Source organism: Fusarium proliferatum (assembly GCF_900067095.1).
Source record: "Fusarium proliferatum ET1 genome assembly, contig: FPRO_scaffold004, whole genome shotgun sequence".
Classification (NCBI taxonomy): domain Eukaryota; kingdom Fungi; phylum Ascomycota; class Sordariomycetes; order Hypocreales; family Nectriaceae; genus Fusarium; species Fusarium proliferatum.
The window spans coordinates 235,969-258,650 of NW_022194793.1; the positions used below are offsets into that span (position 1 = coordinate 235,969).

A 22,682-nucleotide genomic window follows, 5' to 3' on the forward strand; every position below is an offset into this window, starting at 1 on the left:
CGTTTTAGACTACTGGCTAAAGACGCTGTGTGAATGGCGTCAGGACAGCCGACATACATGTTAAGCCTGTGGAGAAATCCAAGATTGAGGCAAGATGAATGCTCCCGTGTGTAACCCGAGCATTTAATTGAATGGGCAAGAAGCATTGTATGCTTCAGCTTCATCCCCAGAAAGGGATATGATCCAAGGAAGATCTGAGGCAATGTGAGAAACGGAACTGAGTGGTCCAAAACACTCTAAAAGAAAATGAAGTCCAGGAAGAAACGCCAGCAATTGCGGCTACAATGGTACGTAGCCTGGAAGCAACAGATCCATTCAACAAAGAGGGCTCATGAGAACGGGTTTGGAAATTGTGGAAGGATCGGCGTCGTCCTTCTCCATCCACCACGTAACCAGCCTAGGGCACCACCCCTGGCCCAGTACCTTGGTAAGAGGCGCCAGGAAGATTGGAGGGGAGTGATACCTATCGAAGTGGCTTGCCTGGGCGTGAATTGAGCGGATGGAGGGTGTAGCGTCTGGGATCCTGGGGCGCCATGGGTGCTTTGCGCAAGTACCGGACCGCTTTTTGAGCCGTGGCCCTAGTAAACATCCGGTAGTCATTGCAATTGCTCATACTGGGCGCTGAACAGCGGCTTCTCCTGCTTTCCATCCAGTAGGTAGTGACTAAATGTTGGAATCCTGTTCTGCTTTTTTTCGTCAGAAGAAGAAGCTGGGTATCAATGCATTAGATAAGAAAAGCGATGGTCCCAAGACTGTTGTGGCTGCTTTTTCCATCCCGTTCCCAACAGGCACTTTACTAACCTTCATATCTCCAGAGTTAGGTAGCCGCCAAAATAGTTTCACGCCTTGCGTTTTAGGGCTGTACCTCTTGAAGCTCCAGTGCAACTACCAGTGCTCAATTGAGATTTTATGGCTCATTCTTTGAAGTGGGCTAATGCCAGAAAAAACTTGACACGAGACCCGCCAGCCGCAACTTGAACCCCTATGGTGATATTTTCGTAAATTGCGAGACGCAACCTCTCTTGTTTGAGGTATTTGTCACTGTTAGTTCAAGAAACTCATATCTCAGTCCATACATTTCGTAAAATACCATGGCTTAGGTACAAAGGAGACGGGTTACTGTACGGTGAACAGAGACAATTGTCGAGATGTATGGGTAGTTCCTAATCATGGTTAAGTGGCTCAGAAAGAATTAAGCAGATCTGATCGTGTGAAAAATGGCCACTATAGCCAAACAAGGCCAAGCGGTTGAAAGAGCCTGTCTGTCAAAGATTGAAGGCTGCTTCCCCAAATGGGGGACAAATGCCAGCCAAAGCTGATGCATCGATTATTGTCTTGGCAGATGCCTATGATCGTGCTGTTTTGCAGGGGATGATTCGCAAAAATAACAAACAAAAAAAAAAGTCGAAATGTTCTCATATTGATCTTAGACCGAAGCAATATTAGCTGTCTGCTGGGTTTTTCCTGCCATTTTTGGCCGCCCTACACAAACCATCATCGGTAGGTTGATTTGACACTTACGTGTCTGTAGCAACCAGGACTGGGGATTTGAGGGTGACAAGAAAAGCAACGACAGGCTATTGCAAGGGCTAAAAGTCGCAGGAAAAGAAAAGAAAAGCAACACAGAGCCAAATCGAGCCATGGCGCTGGTCCACAGTCCACAGTCCACAGATGGAGGTGGTTCCAGGTGAGGAAGCCGGAAAGAAACGCTGGCCAATCGACAGAGGAGGGCGATATCAACTAAAATCCTTGTTGGAGTTGAGATGCTCGTGCTTCGGACACAACGCGGTTGTTGCTTAGATTGGAGGTAGCTTGACCCTCGCGCCAGCCGTCCGGAGAGGGCGATATTGTTATGGAACGTGCCAACAATGCTTGAGCTCAGCTTGCTTGGGTTCAATTTAATGCTTCAGACCAACCAGCGTGAATGCGAGCCCCTGGCGGGCATGGCATGTTGCTAATAGGGGCTGGCGAATTATCCGGATTTTCGGAGACGTTCATGGCGTCGGGAAACACTCAGTTTTGAGCATACTTTGAAGGTTTAATGATGCGGACTTAGATCGGGTTTTAGAGTGGCATATGTCGTGAGGAGCTGTTCGGACCTTGATCCTGGTTGGCTTGCGTGAGGAAGATAACAGTCCGGCGATGTCGATTCGAAGAGCAGAAGTCAGGGCGTTTCTATGGTTGGTCAATGGCTCGAGGAAAGGCGGAAATTTTTCTCATAAGGACTGGGGTAGGCGGTCAGGGCACCTGCCAGCGACCGATGCTTTGGATACAGTGGGTAAATGCCAACATTTTGGAAATGAGACAAAAATAGGCTTCGTCAGCACGATCTAAGGGTCTAGATACTACTCTCCCATTGATCGTCTGTGTCACGAGCAAGACTGCAACGAGGCTGGTAATCACATACCATCTTAGTGGTCGAGTTTGCTTCGTGGAAGTGGCGATTCCAGCTGTGGTGTTTGAGGGGAAAGTGCATGTGATCTTCACTTTTGGCTGAAAGTTGGCGATTCAAGGTCAGCCTCAGATTCATTGCCTTGATTCCCGCAACATTTGTGCAGCTACGGGAGGATGTTTCCTTATTGGTATCAGGTAAACTTACCTACTCCGTAGAACGGTTCGGATTGCCTTAACCAGCCACACTTTAAATGGCAATATCGATTTTATCTGTTTCCACGATACCTTGCTTTTAGGGTTAATTCTTTCAACATCAACAGCGTCACTATCTCTATTGGTAGGTAGACGACGGCACTCGGACACAAATATCATGCCCATCATTTATTGTTTCTTCACACAGGCATTACCCGTATACTTACAAGAGAATCATTGTTGTCTCTTCTTCCTGTTCCATGGTTTTCCTGTCGTCAGCTACCCTGCATCAACATCTTCAACGGCTGCAGGTGCCTTGATAAAACTGTCAACCAAGGCCCAAGGGCCATCACCGAGATCTCCCACCATCCGGCCGACCCCACATCAAGTACCGGTACCTGAATGACCAGGATACTTGCTGAAGCGCACTAGTTGACGCGCATATCGGATCATGTTTCGCGCGTCTAGAACTGCAAAAGGCAACGCGCATCAGCCACGCATGAGAATATGCCTTTAGTTTGGCTGGGCAGCTGGGGTTTGAGGGGCGACGATAGTGATGCTGAACTCGAAGCCCAATCATAATACTGCCCAGACACCAATTGACTAACAAAGGTACCTCGCTCCGTGGATCACAGCCCTGCTCGTCTTGCATATTCACTATCCAAGCATAGCAACCAGAAGTTGGAGAAAGGCACTCGGGGAGCCTTCTTATGAATGTTGTGCATATGCTGCAACTATTGTGTTATGCTGATCAACACACATATATGCATGCCAAATTAGTTTGATCGAAGAATCAAAGACGATCTCAGCCTCGTCTAAAAGCCGTTGGCCGTTAACTTTCCCTCAACTCGGGGAACGAGATGAGATTGGAGATTGTCCAGATACACCGCATGTATCCAGTACAGAGTGCCGCAACGGCACCGATTCTCAGGCAACAGGGGTCTCTATCCACTCGTGGCTGCGTCCGCCCCAAAAGCCTCCGACCTCAAACCGCCGTCTGTCCATGCTTAACGCTCTCCACCTCCACCATGATGAGAGCGATTTCTGGATATTATTCATCACTACTAACTCTAGCTGGATCCGCGTTGGCACGGGCTAAGTGGCGGCCTCAATCTTGAGTTCGACGAGGATACCGCGTGATGTTGGCTATCGCTCTCCGTACACCGAGAACTCTGGATCTCCTATGCCGTCAGTTATTATGCTAAGGTTCAACAGTTATCCAAGGTTCGCCTAGCGCATCGCCATTGTAAGTTTATCTTAACTTTCGCAGCTTTTATGGATTCCTACCATAGGGCTTGACATGATTGCAACGGCTCCAATTCCCATTTTGCACGAGACGCGTTTGTTGTGATCATTGTGCCTATTCCTCAGCATTGCTTTATTTGAGTCAATATCGGTTTCAATATCCTCAGGTACCGATCCCCAGGGGTTAATTGAACATCATTTTCGGAAGATTCTCCATCCTGCCACACCGTTGTGCCGTTGGATCTTAAAAATTGAACCAACCGCTTTTCTTCCTGAACATGCATGAGCTGAAACACTTCAAGCCACCCCACTGAAACTGTTCTAGAAATCTTCTTATTCTTCAGCAATCCACTCTCCAGCTTGACAGCTGATGCAATTGCTTGAGTTGATTAATCTATAGAGCTATCCGCTTGTTCACATCAACGAGCTGCTTACCCCAAGAGTCACTAGCATAAAAGCATTATGGACGACTCATGGATCGGCCCCTGTACCCGCGCCTTTAATGTCATAGGTATTGCGCGTCAAAGCAACGTCCCTCGCTGAGACGCTGCGACCACCAGGCTGCGGAAGAAGGACCGCAATTACAACCACCACAGTTAAATACGAAGTTACTCACCGCCTGGCCAACCGGAGTGCACTCTTTATTCAATTGCCATGGAGCTAATAGAGCCAGGGATGCTCAGTCCTTCGCCGATTGCCATCTGCTCCGTCCCGATTCAGACTTGATAAAAGCCCGTTGCTATATCAAGGTCCAGGGCTCATGTACTATTAGCATTACTCCAACGTTTGTCCTGCATTAGCGCTAACGATACGATTATTCGACTTTACTTCACGGCAACATAGCCGATTGCGGTATAAAATCATGACATGAGCGGATAGCGGGAGCTACCAGCGCCTTGGTGGCTTGCTAATTACCGTCAAGGAGCACCCTTCAGGGTTCGATGGGATGGCCCGTACATATTTGCTGCAATCCGGTTCGACCGGTAGGTGCTTGACATGCTTAGCACGTCAGAAAATGTCTTATATACACAGGAAGAAGGCTGGGGTTTACAAAGTTTGTCGACCCCCTGCATATCATTAAATACTCTTCAGGGCGCGTGAAGGAAGCGTTGACGTCTTGCAACAAGGATTCCCATGTGATGAACAGGAATGACTTTCCGGAACCCGAGGAACCGGAGACGTGATGCCGCATCAGCTCATCTGAGATCTATGGTTACATTCGTCTGAGTGCACCAACTGTTATTTCGAACCCACACGATATGAACCACCGAGGAGCAGGAGTGCCTTTCATGACGGGTTCCAGCCATAATTGCTCGTCCACGGACACAAACCAAAGATTACAGCTTCTTTCCAAGGCCGGACATGGGGTTCTAAAACTACAAAAGTATTGTTTATACATGGAGGTTGGATGAGTGACCCGCTCACCACCCTTTTCATCATGATCACAGCAACATGCTCAATCCAAAGTCGTGAAATGTCAACTTTTTGCAAATTTTGCTTATCGCTTGACCCAGGCGGGCATCTTGCGTGCCTTGACATGGCCGTGCTTCTTCCTCTCCACTGTTCTTGGATCTCTGGTGATACACCCAGCTGTAAATACGAGCGTTAGTTATTGCAACAGAATCAATCGCGACGGTGATTATCAAGCACGTACCTTTTCGAAGAGCGGTCTTGAGCGCTGGCTCGTGAACGATCAGAGCTTTGGCAACCGCCAACGTAAGAGCCTCGGCCTGACCGGTTGTTCCACCACCTTCCACCAATGCCCAGACATTGTACTTGTCTAATCTCTCAGTGGCCTGAAGAGCCCAGACCGCACTCTCACGATCATGAACGCGACCGAAAGCTTGGCTGAGGGTCTTGCCATTGATCAGCACCTCTCCTGTACCCTCCACAACCCAAGCCCGAGCAGTAGATTCCTTTCGCTTGCCGACACCGATAGCTCGTCCAAACTTGTCGACTGTCACCTCGTGAGGTACGTTCATGAAAGGGTTGATGTCTCGCTTGAAATCCTCGAGAGCAACCCGGACTTCCTCAGGGAAGAGTGAGGTCTCAATCAGGTTCAGCCGCTTGGCAACTCGAATGACCTTAGCGTAGTGGGAGGCCTTAATTGGCTCACCAAGTTTCGATCGCATTTCGTCGAGCTTCACCCAAGCTGTCGGAGGAGCAGCGCTTGGTGGTAGTGTTGGAAGAGTGTGGTATTTGGTGAGAAGACGAGCAATTCGGAGGTACATCTCATTGAATTGAGGTTCCCGAGAGAAGTAGGAAGCCGAGATGGGAACGGCTCTCGCATGCTGGACATCCTGGAATGGCAGAGAAATCTTCGAATTCGAATCTATCACGGCGAAAGGATCGGGCTTGGGTTCGACGATCGTTGAAGATGTTTCACTGGTGATGCTTCGTACACCGAGGGGAAAAGTCGCTCTATGCAAGGCGGGCTGAGGCCATGGTGCTCGGAAAAGCTGGCCTTGACATCTTAGCTGCCGTAGGCTATGTGTAATTGTCGACATGATGGCCAATTCGGAGGATGGCCCCGTCGGTATCGTATCGGACCACGAGGTTCAGTGACTGTCCAAAAAACTTCACGGGAATTCAAGGTCCATCACGGGCTAGCTGGGTCGGTGAGGTCACGTGGAGTGGATGGATGTCCGAATATACCTAGACTTATCTGTACGCCACATAGTTCACCTGCCACACTGCATCACAGCCACTTCTTCGACAGCCCGTTGCTCGGGCAGTAAGGCTCCTAGGACCCCACTAGCGCGGGGCAAGCAATTTGACACACTTATTAGAAAAAAACTTCCCCTCCCTCTTTTTTCCTCCTCCTCATTCCTCCTTCGTCTCTTTGTCTGTCAACTTGTTCGTTCTCAGCTGCCTCAGCAAACCAATCAAGATGGCTTTCGGAACTCTCTTCACCCGCGAGGTACATACTCTCGAGCATTGAAATTGAATCTGAATTTGCTGCAAGTGCAAACAAAGAGCGTCGTTACTGACTGGTCTTGGTTCTCCCAGAACAACTGCCGTTCTACCGCCATCCGCGCGGTCGCTAAGGCCAACGACATCGAGCTCAACATCGTTGAGGCCGAGAAGGGCAACGCTACTGTTGAGCACCTCAAGGCCAACGGTCTCGGCAAGATCCCTGCCTTCATTGGCGAGGATGGTTTCGCTCTCTCTGAGTGCATTGCCATTGCCATTTACAGTAAGTTAAGCTGTGTGCGATGCGTGCCTAATCTGGCACCACTTTTCTTCTTACCCCTCCCTTGCGAGTGATGACCTAGCATTATTATACAGTTATCCCTGTCTGAAATGTCTTTTTCAAGAGTTGTTGTGTGGATATCGTCTAACTTCTGACCCTGCAACCCAATTCATCTTTGTCTATGTTGTCAGCTTTGTCGGGATCTTTGCTAACCCCGCTATAGTCACCTCCCAGAACGAGAAGACCACTCTTCTCGGCAAGACCAAGCAGGAGTATGTTCACAACTACGGCCCTTGAGAAGTTCCCGTGCTAACCAGCCAAAGCTATGCTTCCATTCTGAAGTGGATGTCCTTCTTCAACTCCGAGATCCTTCCCAGCCTCATCGCTTGGTTCGGTCCCCTCAAGGGCGACGCTCCCTACAACAAGAAGAACGTCGATGATGCCTCCAAGGCTTCTCTGAAGGCTTTCTCCGTTGTCGAGGAGCACCTCATCCGCAACACCTTCCTTGTTGGCGAGCGCATCACCCTTGCCGACCTCTTCGCTGCTGGCATCGCTGTCCGTGGCTTCCAGTACTTCTTCGACAAGCAGTGGCGCGAGGAGAACCCCGCCGTCACCCGATGGTTTGAGACTGTCCGCGCTCAGCCCATCTTCGCCGAGGTTGCTGAGAAGGTTGAGCTCCTCGAGACTCCCGCTCTCACCAACACTCCCCCCAAGAAGCCTGAGCAGCCCAAGAAGGAGGCCAAGAAGGAGGCTAAGAAGGAAGCTGCCCCCGCCGCTGAGGCTGCTCCTGCTGCTGACGAGGCTCCTGCTGCCCCCAAGGCCAAGCACCCTCTTGAGGCTCTCGGCCGCCCCTCTTTCCCTCTCGATGAGTGGAAGCGCCAGTACTCCAACATCAAGGACCACAACGAGGCCATGAAGTACTTCTGGGACAACCTGAACTTCGAGGAGTACTCCATCTGGAAGGTTGACTACAAGTACAACGAGGAGCTTACCCTCACCTTCATGTCCAACAACCTGATTGGTGGCTTCAACAACCGTCTTGAGGGTTCCCGCAAGTACATCTTCGGATGTGCGGCCGTCTACGGCGAGAACAACGACTCCGTCATCCAGGGTGCTTTCGTCATCCGAGGCCAGGAGCACGTTCCCGCCTTCGATGTCGCCCCCGACTGGGAGAGCTACAACTTCGAGAAGCTCGACCCCACCAACCCCGAGCACCGACAGTTCGTCGAGGATGCCTGGGGCTGGGAGAAGCCTATCACCGTCAACGGCAAGGAGTACAAGCTTGCCGACGGCAAGGTCTTCAAATAAACAAATCAAAAAATGGAAAAAGAAAATAAGAGCGATGATGATAATGGCTTATGGTTAAATGGTTGGGGAGGGTAAATGAGTTTATGATATTTTATGCCTCATGAAGGCCCTGCCGGCTGGCAATTCCCTATGTAGTACCCAAAAGAACGAAGAGCTGTCTGCTACTCATAGACAATTGAAAGGATTTTTTTTTGAGAGACAAAGTCTGTGTCGCCTTTGGCAATGGCCATTCATGTTCTATCATCAACACGCTATGAAGTTGTATCTGATGAGGCCTTGTGCCTCGGGTATCTCTAAATGAATCTAAACCGATGATATCCTTGATTCATCTTGTTCCTGGAACCTCCGACGTTGGCGCAGGGTCAAGCCTGACTAGGCTGTATGCTCTGGCAATACATAAGCTGGATCAAGCTTGAAAGGTGACTGTCTTACAAAGCGGCTGATATCCGCCTGGTAGGCCAGTTCATTCAGGTAATCGTGAACCTGGGGCAAAACATTGGGCATTTCCGTAGTCAGGCCGGAGAACTCTGGAAGTGTAAGCGTGTTGAATGGTTCACTCCGGCCCTTTTCTAACGAGTCATCAACCAAAATAGTGTTGGTCTGGTTCCAAAGACCTCCCTTATGAGCCTGGGAATGAGCAGCCCTCACCCGTGGATTAGTCCATACGGTCGTGAGGCGTTTGTAGACTTGCACCTTTGCATTATAATCGCCCTCCGATAGACCAAAAGAATCACGACCCCAAACAACAAGAACCCGCTCACGCTGTTCAGGTGTGAGGAGCTGTTCAACCATCTTGTTGACGTTTTCAGGACGGGCTGAGGACCATATCGCAACATGGAAAGCGTCGAGGCAGTATTTCATGAAGGTCTTTGCATGAGGTCGCTCGACAAAGTCGAAGGGCCGGCGCTTGTTGGGCCGATAGAGGAGAGTACCGTTGAGGTCCATAATAATAAGAATGCGGCGCGGTTGAGGGAGTCGTTCGGGGCTGAGGTTCGCTTGTGCTATATATTGGGGGGTAGGGTCAGGAACACCCCCAGAAGCTTTGCTTGGGATCTTGTGGGGTGATGAAGAACGGCGTTGAGCTGGAGGGGCCTGGATCATTGCTTTTGGGCCTTTGGGGATTCTAAGAAGAGTTAGTGACATGGTATGAAAAGACTGCATACCATGAGTTTTGAAGCCTCTCGGTGCACCCTCAGGTGAATTCAATCCTATCTCCAGACCGAAATCCTGACTGATGTACTACAGATTTTCAAAGTCCTTGGTTTATGTACATATGAGATAGATCTTCTGAACGTACTTTGCGTCTGCAGCCGCTTTACTCTTCTTCTTGGGGCCTTTGGGCGCATTCTTGGGCGCATTACTCTGCCTCGGTTGCGCCAACGTGAGACCTGGTATGTTCATCGGCTTGAACGACGACCCATTCGGCACAACGGGCTCTTTGTATCCTGTCATGGCTGAAGCTGGGAGCAGAAAAGAAGCATCCTGTAATGGTAAAGTCTGTGGTGCTGCGGAGTTGACTGGCACTGGAAAAGTAAAGCTAAAGTCAAAGAATTTAGGAGTACGGGATGCACAAGAGAATACAGTATTGCGGTTCTTCACCAAACGGCGAGCGATGCCCAGCATGGGGAAAGGAGGAAGAGAGGCGCATTAATCAGAGAAGAATACGACTTGCGACACAAACGTTTGGCTTTTCTTAACTTTAGCGGCCGAAATCGCGGGGCAGCAGGGGGTGGGCCTAGATCCATTTATGCAAATCATTAAATAGACGGGAGGGACAAGAACAGCACTTTGAACTGTCTATGTACTGTGCTACGACAGACTACTTAGGACTACGGGACCTTATAGACTCTATTATCTAGCACCAATAATACTCCATCTTCTAACAAATCTTGATCTTGAGGTACCAAAAGTTTGACCAGTACATGTTCAATGCAGCTATTCACTTATCGGGGCGCTACGATAAGACTTCTTCGTGGGGCTTATCAAAGCTGGAAAATAAAAAAGTTCACAGCGCCTCTATGATCAAACATTGAAGAGCAGTTATTCAATTGCATACAACAGCACAACATGGCTTTCAAGCGAAAACCGTCATCGTCATTTGGACTGGAGAGAAGAGTGCGACCGAGGAGAGAGGATGAGTGGATAGAAGAGCCAGAGAGTCAAGGTTCCTCAAGTGAGGACGATGATGATGAGGTGGAGGAGGAGGGTATTCGGGGCGCATCTGATGACGATGACGATGACGATGACGATGACGACGAGGTAGAGGAAGATCAAGAATCTGAAGAAGGTTCCGAAGATGAATCAGAGGTAAGGTCGTTAGGTCTCTCCTCGAAAACACAGTGCTGATCATAGAAAAGCCCGAGCAGGACACGCCAAAGATAGACCTCTCATCGGTCTCATTCGGAGCTCTCGCAAAAGCTCAAGCATCATTGCTATCTGCTGGTCGCAAATCAAAATCGAAGAAATCTAGTGATGAAGACACTTCAAAAACAGAAACACCAGCGCCTAGAAAATCCACCAAATCAAAGGACGACCCCAAGCCCAAACGATCTTCCAAACACGCTCCGCAAGAACAAACCTCCAAGAAACCCGTATCTCGCCGCCGCGAAATCCTCCCAGATAACCGGCGCCAATATCGCGACCCTCGCTTCGACCCTCTAGTAGGCCGCGTCGACGAAGAAAAAGCCAGCAAAGCCTACGCCTTCCTAGACGAATACCGCGACAAGGAGATGGCCGATCTCCGCGCACAGATCAAGAAGACCAAAGACTCCTACGAGAAGGACAACCTGAAGCGCCAACTCCAATCCATGGAATCTCGCAAGAAGGCCAACATGCGAAGACAGGAAGAGGAGAGGCTGCTAAAGGAGCATCGCCAGAAGGAGAAGGAGCTTGTGGCGCAGGGCAAGACGCCGTTCTACCTGAAGAAGAGCGAACAGAAGAAGCAGTTGCTTGTTAACAGATATGAGGGTATGAGTAAGGGACAGGTTGATAGAGCGATTGAGAGGAAGAGGAAGAAGGTTGCTGGTAAGGAGAAGAAGGAGTTGGACTTTTTGCAACGGGGATCTCGACCACGAGGATAGTCGAGTTCAAGACCAGACTTTTACAGCAGACTGAAGATCAGTCAAGCGGTTGGACTTGTGCGAGTTGCATCCTGGTAGATGTCCTTCGATGATCTCGAATAGGCGTTTACACTATCAGCTGGCTCCATTTGCCTGCCTACGCATACATCAGACATAGCGAAATTGCATTTCAGAACAACCACCTTGGTCTCTACAAGCCACTCATGACTTAGATATGTTGTTTCAGCCCACCATTGCTTCCCAACGTCCCTCCCTCCACCGATCCAACCTTGTTCCCTCGTTTCCAGCAAAAAGTTATTGAAAAGTCAAAAGAGAAAACATACAACAGCGGGGATTCGCTGGTCGTCACCGACCCAACTACTAATCCGCCCCTTATCAGCTTATCTATGGGAGAGCGGACGGGATCCCGAGTTCTCTGATAGGTATGGTCGTATGTGATTGTCAACGCCGTAACTTCAGCTCATAACGAGAGCTTGATGAAGCGGTCGGCAAACCATATGACCATTCTAGCGGGAACAAACCAGAGGGATCAGACCTGCCTACAGGAACAGCATAGAATGGTAAGGTAAAGCGCTATGAAGAGAATAAAACTCCAGTGGTTGAACAGAAGGTGGATGAGTATAAGTCCAAATACCAAAGAAAAATAACATAGCGAATATTCACTAGCTGCCACCCACACAACTTCAAAATCGCCTACCTGTCTGACTTGGGAGACTGCTCTCTTACATACTTTATCTGATACTTGACGCGTCATCCTTGATTGTTGCAATGTTTGTACTCACAAAAGACAACCCCAGGCGTCAGAGGCACACAAACGGATGTAGGGTAACGCAGCCACAACGTCAATTAACGGGTAACTATGGGTCTGCCGTTAAGATCCGTGATTGGCCCGGTTTTCGTGCATATCTCGTATGTCGTACGTACGGATTGTAGTCATATGGCCAACTGCTGAAAAGGAGTTGTCAACTGTCTTGGTCGAAAGAGGAATATTGTCTATTTTACTGTGGTGTTTCCTCTTGATAGCCACTAAATACTTTGCTCATGCCAATCATCTCGTATTCGCCTCGAAACAATGTAGGTATCTCATCAAATACATTCCACAACGAACTAGGTGATAATCTCCTCCAACCACTCCTAAACAGCAATCAATATGTACTCCTCTGTTTGGCACCCAATCTTGATCCCATAAATCATTGCTCTAATAATGAATAGCTTGCATTTGCAAGAAGGGGAGATCATTCCTCGTACTCTTCCTTGGACAATATCACCTCATCCAGCCCGCAAATTTCCTATAATCTGTTAGCTTCCCGCCAAGCAGAAGACGGCCGAGACGGATATTTACCTTCCGCTTTCGTTTGAAATCTGTATAGAAAGAGTTCCATATTATCCTTGCCGCGCAGTCCTCTGCGCCATCTGCCAAAGTTGTGCAGTTGGGTTGTGATTGGAGGCGAAGCTCCTCATCCGATTGTATCCATGGCTTATGAAGCGGCCAATCAGAAAAATGGACGAGTTTGGCTTCGTTATAGACAGCGGCGGGATCCCAAGGCTCGGTATCAGAGCCGAGATACCTCTTGTGATTGTCTGCACGGAACTCGCCCGTTAACAGATCATAGGGACGATGCGGGAGGACAAGGGCACTCTCGCGATACAGGTAGTTCACAATCTCCATATCGAAGTCGTTCTCAGAAGCAGAATCCACCTTGGCCATAATGCGAGCAAATTCTTTTTCAGAAGGCTGAATAAGTATCACCTGAGATGAGAGGATCTCCTTCTCAGGAAACAGCCAATAGGCCCTTGGCATGGCTACTGGTGCTGGGGGCGAAAGGAATAGTTCATCCATTTCTTGTAAGAGCGTGGAATCAGAATCGATAGAAAGCACGCGACTGTATTGAGTCTGATTAAAAGCGAGGAGCTTTGTGTACGAATCAGCCCAGGTATCTAAAGGCGGCACTGGTTAGCCTGATTCCTGGACAAGAATTGTGCCTAAATAGAGTGATGAAAATATTCATTTACCATCTTTATTGTCCTTGTGCTGAACTGTGATAGGAACGAGCTTGACTCGATATTCATCGCGAGCTTTGATCAGCAATTGGGTATCCACAGAACTGCCGTTATTTGCTTCGAACATGTGAGAAGGATACATCATCACTCGATCGGCACGACTGGAAAAACGGTGCAATGACTCAAAGAGCATGACTGAGTTACAGAGATAGTCGCTGTTGGTGACATATTGGGTGTAAGCGAAGCGCGACCAATCGACCTCTATCGAGCCACGGAATTTCAGCGGCTTCTGGTAAAGAAATCCATTAATTGAGAAGAAATAGAACAAAAAGATGACAAAAATGAGTCCCGCTGCCCATCGATATCGTTTTGGGGCGACGAAGCTCGGCGGGAATGAAGGTGTCAGTTCAGATAATAGTTTTGCCATTTGTTTCGTAGGGCGCAATATCTGAGTTGTAGAAGTCGCTTTTGAAGCATTCGGCGAGGGAATTGTAATGATTGAGCAACTGGATTGCGCAAATGAGTGAGCGAATGGTGAGTGCGATGAGCCTGTATCCAAATAAAGAGAGCGGTTAAGGAGCCTGTCCTTATGTGAATATACAGTATTGTCAGGCAGACAGAAGTTGAAGTCTAGGTAACGAACGCTTCAAAAGAAAATGGAAAAGGAATCATGAAGAAGGAAGAATGCGAGTGAAATCCAGAAGCCAACTGCCGTCCAACAGAAGGAATGAAATGAATGCTGCGGCGTGGCACTGAGTTAATTAAGCAGAGAGACCCTGTAAACCTAGATGCTTTTGGTCCAGGCGCTTAGATATGAATCAACCCTGCATGATTTGCGATACCTACTGCAACTAGCCTGGTCGCGAGAAGAGACAATATACGATTCGCCAATCGGAGCAAGCTCTTGGTCCCCTAGTCGTCGTTTTCATCTGCCGTGTTCCGACGATCAAGACGTCCTAATATTGTCCATTCAATCAATATTGTCTCTGTATCTGGTGTATGATATGGCGTGACTTATCATAAAGCACTTCTGCTCAAGATACAAACACGGCTTTAAGTTTGTTCTAATATAGTTTTTTGTTGTCTCAGATGAAGACTACAAGTCTGTGGGCTAATCATCTGTTTGCTTTTCTGTCTAAGCGCTGCCATAGAAGACACTGCATTGTCATTCACACCGACATGAGACCATCTGAGCATACAGTATTGTTCATCAGTTGATCTTGCCGCACGTCTTAGAGATTTGTTTTTCTTATTGATGGTAACACAGAGGGCCTAACTAGGAGATGTCAGCTATTTTATGTCAGAGCATATATTACGTTCTGAAAGTGCCACAGACTTCAAGTCAGCAGATTCCATAACTACGTCTCCTCTTCCATACGAGGTAGAGCAGATAGGAACCTGGACTTTCTAGCTATTTCTGGTCATGTGCGTAGTCAAGCACAATAGCGACTCATCACGACTTTGTAGAACCACCAGCCTAGTACAAGGTCAACCTAGGCTGTGGGACACAGCAATGGTTCATGGAAGCAAAAGAGAATACCTTGAATACCTTATGATCAACCCCTTCCGAGTTACGGGGTGCCTCGTACTCCCTTCCACAGTCTGGCGAGTGTTGTGTAAGTTGGCAGTTGAAGATGACGCCTCTTCAAGTTGAGCCTCAAGCAGGTACAGATACTTTTTGTCTCACCATTGACTTGTTTGCAACAGTCAATGATCGCTCTGCTGCCCTTACGGACTGAATCCAAAGACCATGTATAAAACACTGCAGGATATCACTTAACCTCTCTGCGGTCTACTCAACCCCCTGTTCAAGCTTCTTGTTATCAACTTCGTTTCCCCCTCACTTGCCCAGCATGAGAACCCCTTCCCCTCCACCTTTAAATGAATGCCCCAGAACCACAAGAGATGGTGGAGAGGGTAGAACTCAACGACTTCTTGACGAGGTTGTGAGATGGGGCGTCCTTTTTAGAACCCACAGACCTGATCATGCAGAAGCCCAGAGCATTGTGCCACCCCAAGTCAGCTTCGACTCTATGCCAGAGTCCAGCCTCACAGACGAACAACTTATCCATGAATTTATATCTATTATTGCGAAGAGTACTAATCTGAGGTCTCGAGACTTTTTGGGATTTCCTGATGTTACTATGTGCCCTGCTGCAGTTGGGGCAGCCCTCTTGATACCAGTTTTGAACCAAAACATGGCGAACCTAGAGACTTGCCCGCCAGAAGCAACCTTTGTGGAGATGGAAGTCATACACTGGCTGCGTGAGGCACTTGGCTATCCTGTACTTGGAGCCTACACCAAAGCCATGGATGCCGGCGGAGTCTTCACGTCTGGGGGCTGTCTCTCAAATTTTTGTTGCGCTTTTGGCTGCGAGGGAAAAGCGTTTCCCCGGATCACGCTTAAATGGTATCCCAGTGCTGCCGAGCAAGATCCGTGTCTTGGTACCAGAAATAGCAGAGAATCACTCAATACGCTCAGCCGTGAGCATGATGTCCCTTGGAGAGAAGAATCTCGTACCCGTTCCCGTTGATGCCGAGTTTCATATGGATCAAAAAGCTTTAAGGCGCATCATCAGCCAAGAAAAGGGTCAAGGGAATACCATCATGGCCTGTGTTGCATATGCAGGTGATCCAACTTGCTTGAGGATCGACGATTTACATGGTCTATCGCAGATCCTCCAAGAGAAAGATATCTGGTTTCATGTCGACGCCTGTCACGGCAGCCAACTTGCCTTTTCAGAACGACATCACGATAAGCTACGAGGCATCGAAAAAGCAGATTCAATCACGGTTGACCCGCAACAAGCAATGCTGATTCCTTATGACTGCTCTTTGGTCCTGTTTCGTGAGCACCGTACACAAGCCTCCCTGTCGACCGACTCAGACTCAATCCCCAACGCGCAGTGGTCGTTTGGGGGGACTGGCCGTTTCGCTGGATCTAGAGCTTTTGATTCATTGAAGATTTGGTCCTCAATCAAAAGCCATGGAAAGAACAGCATGGGCTGGATGATCGATGGCAGACTTGAACTCACCGACGCGATCGAATTGGAGGTTGAACACCGACCAAGCCTCGTACTTTTGGGCGGAACCGACATCAACTCGTGCATATTTATATACGTCCCTGCAAGTGTTCAGCGATATTGTATTGAACACAACATTCGTCTCTCAGATTCAGACTTGGAGAAAGTCAACCAGTTGAATCTCCACATCCAAGATATCATCCACCGAGAACGTGTCTACTATATCTATGGGTTTCCTCTGCAAAATTGCCCGCATGGACGTTTCATAGAGCCTGGTAAGACAGTCTTTGTCCTACGTACCTTGAATGGGAATACTCAGTCAACTATGGAGAATGTGAGAGGCTTGCTGGACAGAATAGAATACTTGGGACGGGCTCTTCTCATAGATCGCCAGTACATATGTATGGGGGACACTCGTGGCTCGTTAACAAATCGTCTAGAAAGAGCCGAAAGAAAGCTTACTCAAAAGCTGTATGACTTATTCGACGACAAGGACTTCGTAGCCGTTGTCTATGGTTCTTCCGCACTTCAAAACAATGCTATACTGTCGAATATCGATCTAATAATATTTGCCCACAGCGCCGAGTCCTCGAAAATACAACAGGTAGCCTCAGTCTTCCGCTCTGTGATGGAAGGAGAAGGGATCCTGATCGACTTTGAGATTCCGCTTCACCGAAGACTCCTAGTAACATTCGAATTCGCCGGCCAAGCTGCAGAGTCCGGACCTCCTTTGGACGAAGCGGGACATGTTTCAAGCATTTCTAGTACGCCAGAGTACTTATCATCTGACGAGATGTTGCGATGATTGGTATTCAACGTGCTTACAACTCCGAATAAGATCATCGCAGCCACGGCCGGCGGTACTCATAGACTCAAGAGTCTGGAAATGACGGCAGCCAGAAGGACGGTAACCACGATTCAACATCTCGGGCAGTCCGAAGTTAGTACGGCGGATGAGTTTGTGAATCTCGTAATGTCAGATGGTGGTCAGGGGAAGGGAAAAAATCTTGGCTATAAGCCACGACACAATGTCTTGGAGAAGCTTCGCAAGATCTTTCACGATGTATAGAAAACCCCGATTGATTGACTCTGACAGCATCTTTTTTGGTGTTAGTATCGACATTATCTTGATAGATAAAAAAACCATTTAGTTCTTTCTTTTGACTTCATATCACAGACAATTCCAGAGGAGACTGAATGTTGCCCAGCTCTAGCCAAGAATGTTGATCAGGTGCTGTGTAGATACCTCCACTGGACCACTGATATAGTCCTTTGGATTGGGTTGATGCCCAAGGAACAAGTGACTCGAAGGTAATAGAGCCAGTCACGCAGGAGAGCCTTTCATGTAAATCAGGGTTGTACTCTACATTCATCAAAGTTTATACATCATGGTGTTCATGCTAGCTCTAAGTGAACCTTTCAGCATCGTTTAACTCTACGTGAACTCTTGTGTCAACAATCCTTACATTCTTATCCATTAACTGCCTTAGTACCTGGTTGTGTCTAACTCTTGAACCACTTCGATCAACCACGAAGACGTCACTCCAAGGAAAAGTTTGTGAAGGCGTCATCATGTGTCTGTCTTGTATGGCTGTTTGGTTTCTCTGACTGTAGCCAGAAAAGACGCTATGTGATTGTATGCTCCTCCGTATTTCCAATACTTGTACATCCAAACGCCGCATTGCATTCCCACCAAGAATTCTGGATGTGGACATCGGTCCAATGTCAGGTTTGGCTTCCCATGTGACCAAACCCCTTTGGCCATTACACAATTAGGCAAGCTATTAACTTCAAGCTTTGCACAAATGACAATAAACGCAAGCAAAAAAAGGACAGGAGAAAAAAAGAACGATGCTGGATGTAGATCACTCGTCGATTCCACGCTTCTCTCCTGTCTGAGGTCCTTGAGACAGGTTTTCCTGATCCTTCTGACCGGTGCGGAGTTGCTCAATTGCCTTATACTCCTTACCGAGAAGTTTCTTGAGATGATGTGGTTGAATCTGATCAAACTCCTCGAGGACCTGATCTCGTCGTTTCTTCCATGCTCCCAACTTCACCCCCTGAGGCCGAGAGGTCTTGGTGACCACGAGTGGATAGGGGCTCGTGTCACGGCGGGTTTGAATGCTACAACCCACACCTGCTTTCTCAAGTACCTGCTGGACATGGGTACGCCGAGGCTTGTTCATCGGGTACTCTTCTGACATCTTCGTGTGGTGGCGGAGAAAGGCGCTGACACGCTCGCAGTCGCTGCAGTCGCAGGGAACGCCGGCGATGGCCCAGGTCCAAGGCTCCCGAGGCTCCGGTCCAAGAAAGTTATCAAGAATACCCCGAGTGACAGCTGAGAAAAACTTCTTGTAGGTTGATGTGCTCAAGGAAATGCTTTCATCTTCGAGAAGGGGAATGGTGGAACGTAGAAAAGGAAGCCACGTCAACTGGAAACTGGCCTCTGAGAATCTGCCAAGCTGCTTGGTGATTTTGGACATGAATTGGCCTGAAACATTACCCGACTTTGTGCTGGCCTTCAGAAGTCCCGAGAAGAAGTCTCTCATGTCATTGTCCGTGATTGCATTCCCCAGCCAACGCTGAGCCCACATCTTGGAAGTCAACCAAGGCGGAAGTTTCCTCTTTTCTGACTGCTCATGAATTGTTGTTGGATGTTGTAGCGAAGCAAAGTCCTGAGATTCGATCAAGGAGCCTGCCATAGTTCGATAAAGATCCATGCCCTCTTGCCGAGGAAGCTTGTCCTCTTCAATCAGAGCCATCACTCGTGCCAAGGTCATGAAACGGAAGCCAGGGGCCAGAGGAAACTTCTCGAACAGAGGCACGACACTTGGGAATTTGTTAGCATGGTGGGAATAGACTGGAGAGAGGGGACCGATATATATCAACTTACAACTCTTTCAGGAAAGCAATCTTGCTCTCGAAGTACAGCGCAGAGTCGACCACAGGTAACGCGTCATCTGCAGTCACTTCAGTAGGGCCATCTCCATCCAACAAATTCTGCAGAGTTTGACGGGTCCACTCCAAAATTGGCCCACGAGTTGGAAGAGCGTCAGTGGGCAAGACACTAGGGAGGGGAACAAAGTGAGATACGATCTTGTGCTTGTGTGGCAAACCACCCTGTGAAGCCATAGCAAGCGAGAGTCTCGTGTACGTTAGTAAAGAAACAGTAATAGATGTGGTAGAACGTACCCTTTCTTGAGCTTGTTGAAATTGTCCAAGGTCTTGTCATCATCATCGGGTTCGATCACCCATTGTCTTAACCAGATAAACAAATCAGATGGTAACATCTTGTAGAATTTGGCCAGAATATCCTCAACAATCTGGTAACGTTTATGCTGTAGGGCAATTTTGACGACCTTTGACAAGACGGATTTATCCTTCATCAAGTCAGGGTTAGTTTCCAGCTTGGGCATTGCATTCTCAACAAGTCCGGCCATTGTGCTGATCAGGTGGTCTTGCACATCTGGCTGAGAGCACAAGTGCACAATATACTTGATCTGCATCTCTGGAGACGAATAACAAAATCTGTCGTCGAGCTGGCTAAGTAAGCCAGCAACCGAGTCGTGAGGGACAATAACGATGGTCTATTTGTGATAATCAGTGACAGGTACACTTGAAACAAGCATCGTACTTACGCCTCGACGATACCAATGTGTTGCTGTTGTACCCTTAGTAGCATAGGTTAGCAAGAAGCTGACATCTAGGATTTTGCCAAGTACGCACCGAGTTGCCACTGAATTCATACGCCTTCTCAGACTTCACACCCTTGAAGGCACTTGGATCAAGAATGCAATTCTCCGTGACGACCAGTTCATCTGTAACGGTCTCACCTTGCAAGTCTCTAAGAGTCTTGAGCCGACAAACCGTCTCATCGACTGAGTATAATGAAGGGTGGTAACCTTTGAATGGGTCTGGGTAGGTGTCAATGGTCCTGGACAAGGCTAAGGACAAGGGATAGAAAGCCTGCATCTCTGGCTCTGCAAAGTCCACCATCCCAATCTCCTCTCTCTCAAGCAGTGCAAGATAAATCGTAACCGGGCATCCCTCCAATGCTTGTTGGAGAGCCATGAACCGGGTCGTGTCTGCTCCTTTCAGCGACTTTTGGGAAATGTTGGCTTGAGTATACTCGTGATCTAGGACGTGGCATGCATATGGAGTTTTGCGATCCTTTTGCTCCTGTGCGAGCCATCCTTTGACACATTCACTGAGGGGCAGCAGATTGGCTTCCGAGAAGGCATCAAATGTGCGCGGCGAGGATTGGCCGATGGCGAGGTTGTAGGTAAGGACCCAGCGATAGCCTGACGCGACGGGAAGAACCTCGTGGTGAACATCCGAGTACCAAGCAGCACAAGAAGCTTGGCTCTTGGAAGATTCGTAGATAACCTCCTCGCCGCAGTGCCCCAGAACGACCTCCCCACCCTTATGTTTCGATGGCAAACTGACGACAAGGGTCCCAAACATGTCGGGGATTTTCTCCGTGCTGGCGACAACGTTAGTTCGGCTGGTCATACGGACAGGAAATATTGACGTACTCGGTGTGTGCCTTGAACATGGCATCCTTCTCATAGAGAAGCATCTTGTAGAGCTCAGCGTGGACAGGCGTCTTGATGCCCATCTTTTGAGCGACAAGTTCACACAGTTCCTTGAGGTAATCGGACCATTCGTCTCCGCCAATAGTGAACTGCTCAGGATCGAGCTCCCAGGTCTTTCGGACCGAAGTGTCGACGATAGTATCACTTCCTTTTCCAAAGGGCGCTTGTCGTGCCTGAGTGATGATCTTGACTGCTTGCGCCTTCTTGAGTGGAAGTTTGATATCGCCAACACCTCGAACAGAGATGCTGAAATCCTCAGGAATCTCAATTTCTTGATCGAATGCAAACTTGCCCACGATCTTGACGTCTTTGATAGCCTTGAGAAGATCGACCTTGAAGTCATCATTAGTTGCCATCGTGCTCGAGTTGTTTGCACCGCTCTGCTTGTCTTCGTCGTTGTCTGAGCCGGAGCCAGATACTGTAGCAGGGTTATCGAGAGCCATCTCTCGTGAAACTGTCACGATCAGAGACTTGGAAGAAAGCAAGCCAAAGGTTGTGTTTGTTCCTATTTAGAAAGTGTTGCGCTAGAAGTAGAGTATCGACCAAAGAAGTCTGGGTATTTTTGGTGTTGTCACCGCGAATGTGAAAGAAAACAGATCCAGAAAGAGGATGAGAGGAAGAGATTATTCACAAGAGTAGCTTATCTGAGCTGTCATTATGTTTAAGCGTTCTTTGTTGACTTTTCATCCTTGCAGTGCGCCACACCGTAGAGCAAACGAGCATCAAGGCGTCAGATGTAGGCACTTGCTGGCAGTGGCAGAACAAAGAACATGTTTTATATGGGATGAAAAGAAAAGTCGACGAGAGCAACGCTTTCTAAATTTGAAACGGGTTTTAGAAAATACAAAAAGGTTGCCTGAACAGGCGAGTACTCTTACAGCGATCGTTAGATGTAACAGGGTTTTACACTACCCACGGGCTGTTATATTAAATCGTTGAACCATTTAGTCAACTTAGCCTTTCCATCTTCGTTAGACACGAAACTACCTGGCTCTTTTGCACAATTTTCCAGCAAACACATGAACTGTTTGGAGCTGATATTTAGAGGCTTCTTAAACTCGAACATGGCGCTCAAATATGCCACCTTGAGTCCGCATTCCGAGCATAGATCCCGTTCTCGATTATACAACGCTTCTAGGCAAGGCCCTTCCCTGTAAAGAAGTCAGCTCCGTGAACACACATTGAAACAAGCGGCTACTGACTCATCAGCAACACAGAGAATCATTTGTGCCGCTAACAATGACATGCTGAAATCCAAGGCTGCTTGTGGCCCTGTATTCTCTCCCCAGATGTCTTCATTCACGCAGGCCGCCGTGAGGTCGCCGCTATACTGCCCAAGAGAAGAGCGACATGATGATGAACAGTATGCTTCCGCTCTTTCGCCTTTCAAATAATACCCGTCATCCACCCACTCTCTGCGAAGGAAGTAAGGGCAGTCAATTTCTGTTGAGAGGACTTTGCGACATTCTTCGTTGAAGGATTCGGGGATTGTGCTGTTCCATGGCCTATAGGCGGTAGCTGAGTGAGTTGTGAGAGTGAAGACTATGGACGTGAAGATTGGGAATCGCATGGTTACGAGTAATACGGAGGACGGTTGAAATGTAAAAAGAGGGAATTACGCTGAGAATGAGATCTCTTATGTGAGGTCAAT

The 22,682-nt window shown here is 48.3% G+C and overlaps 8 protein-coding genes and 1 non-coding gene across 9 annotated transcripts; 3 read left to right on the forward strand and 6 right to left on the reverse strand.

Moving 5' to 3' along the window:
- Positions 1-5,329: 5,329 nt before the first annotated feature.
- FPRO_04277 (putative MRPS9-mitochondrial ribosomal protein, small subunit) lies at positions 5,330-6,338 on the reverse strand (the record flags this gene model as incomplete). Its single annotated transcript, XM_031229769.1, has 2 exons — positions 5,330-5,421; positions 5,486-6,338. The coding sequence occupies 2 exons, from the start codon at positions 6,336-6,338 to the stop codon at positions 5,330-5,332; spliced, it is 945 nt and encodes a 314-aa protein (XP_031079973.1).
- A 383-nt stretch (positions 6,339-6,721) lies between these two features.
- FPRO_04278 (putative CAM1-translation elongation factor eEF1 gamma homologue) lies at positions 6,722-8,332 on the forward strand (the record flags this gene model as incomplete). Its single annotated transcript, XM_031229770.1, has 4 exons — positions 6,722-6,751; positions 6,841-7,027; positions 7,248-7,296; positions 7,348-8,332. The coding sequence occupies 4 exons, from the start codon at positions 6,722-6,724 to the stop codon at positions 8,330-8,332; spliced, it is 1,251 nt and encodes a 416-aa protein (XP_031079974.1).
- A 372-nt stretch (positions 8,333-8,704) lies between these two features.
- Positions 8,705-9,784, reverse strand: FPRO_04279 (uncharacterized protein; the record flags this gene model as incomplete). The annotated part of the gene is made up of 2 exons (XM_031229771.1): positions 8,705-9,455; positions 9,630-9,784. The coding sequence occupies 2 exons, from the start codon at positions 9,782-9,784 to the stop codon at positions 8,705-8,707; spliced, it is 906 nt and encodes a 301-aa protein (XP_031079975.1).
- Positions 9,785-10,399: 615 nt separating this feature from the next.
- FPRO_04280 (related to PITSLRE protein kinase isoforms) lies at positions 10,400-11,412 on the forward strand (the record flags this gene model as incomplete). The annotated part of the gene is made up of 2 exons (XM_031229773.1): positions 10,400-10,639; positions 10,690-11,412. 2 exons carry the CDS (start codon positions 10,400-10,402, stop codon positions 11,410-11,412), a joined length of 963 nt encoding a protein of 320 aa, XP_031079976.1.
- Positions 11,413-11,728: 316 nt separating this feature from the next.
- On the reverse strand, positions 11,729-11,844 carry rrna46. Its single transcript, XR_004093509.1, has one exon. It is a non-coding gene; the product is annotated as a ribosomal RNA (ribosomal RNA).
- Positions 11,845-12,647: 803 nt separating this feature from the next.
- FPRO_04281 (uncharacterized protein) lies at positions 12,648-13,840 on the reverse strand (the record flags this gene model as incomplete). Its single annotated transcript, XM_031229774.1, has 3 exons — positions 12,648-12,701; positions 12,755-13,350; positions 13,426-13,840. The coding sequence occupies 3 exons, from the start codon at positions 13,838-13,840 to the stop codon at positions 12,648-12,650; spliced, it is 1,065 nt and encodes a 354-aa protein (XP_031079977.1).
- A 2,066-nt stretch (positions 13,841-15,906) lies between these two features.
- FPRO_04282 (uncharacterized protein) lies at positions 15,907-17,241 on the forward strand (the record flags this gene model as incomplete). Its single annotated transcript, XM_031229775.1, has 1 exon — positions 15,907-17,241. One exon carries the CDS (start codon positions 15,907-15,909, stop codon positions 17,239-17,241), a length of 1,335 nt encoding a protein of 444 aa, XP_031079978.1.
- Positions 17,242-18,301: 1,060 nt separating this feature from the next.
- FPRO_04283 (uncharacterized protein) lies at positions 18,302-21,474 on the reverse strand (the record flags this gene model as incomplete). Its single annotated transcript, XM_031229776.1, has 6 exons — positions 18,302-19,265; positions 19,330-19,581; positions 19,629-20,023; positions 20,075-20,107; positions 20,163-20,919; positions 20,972-21,474. 6 exons carry the CDS (start codon positions 21,472-21,474, stop codon positions 18,302-18,304), a joined length of 2,904 nt encoding a protein of 967 aa, XP_031079979.1.
- Positions 21,475-21,953: 479 nt separating this feature from the next.
- Positions 21,954-22,601, reverse strand: FPRO_04284 (uncharacterized protein; the record flags this gene model as incomplete). Its single annotated transcript, XM_031229777.1, has 2 exons — positions 21,954-22,182; positions 22,234-22,601. 2 exons carry the CDS (start codon positions 22,599-22,601, stop codon positions 21,954-21,956), a joined length of 597 nt encoding a protein of 198 aa, XP_031079980.1.
- Positions 22,602-22,682: the final 81 nt, after the last annotated feature.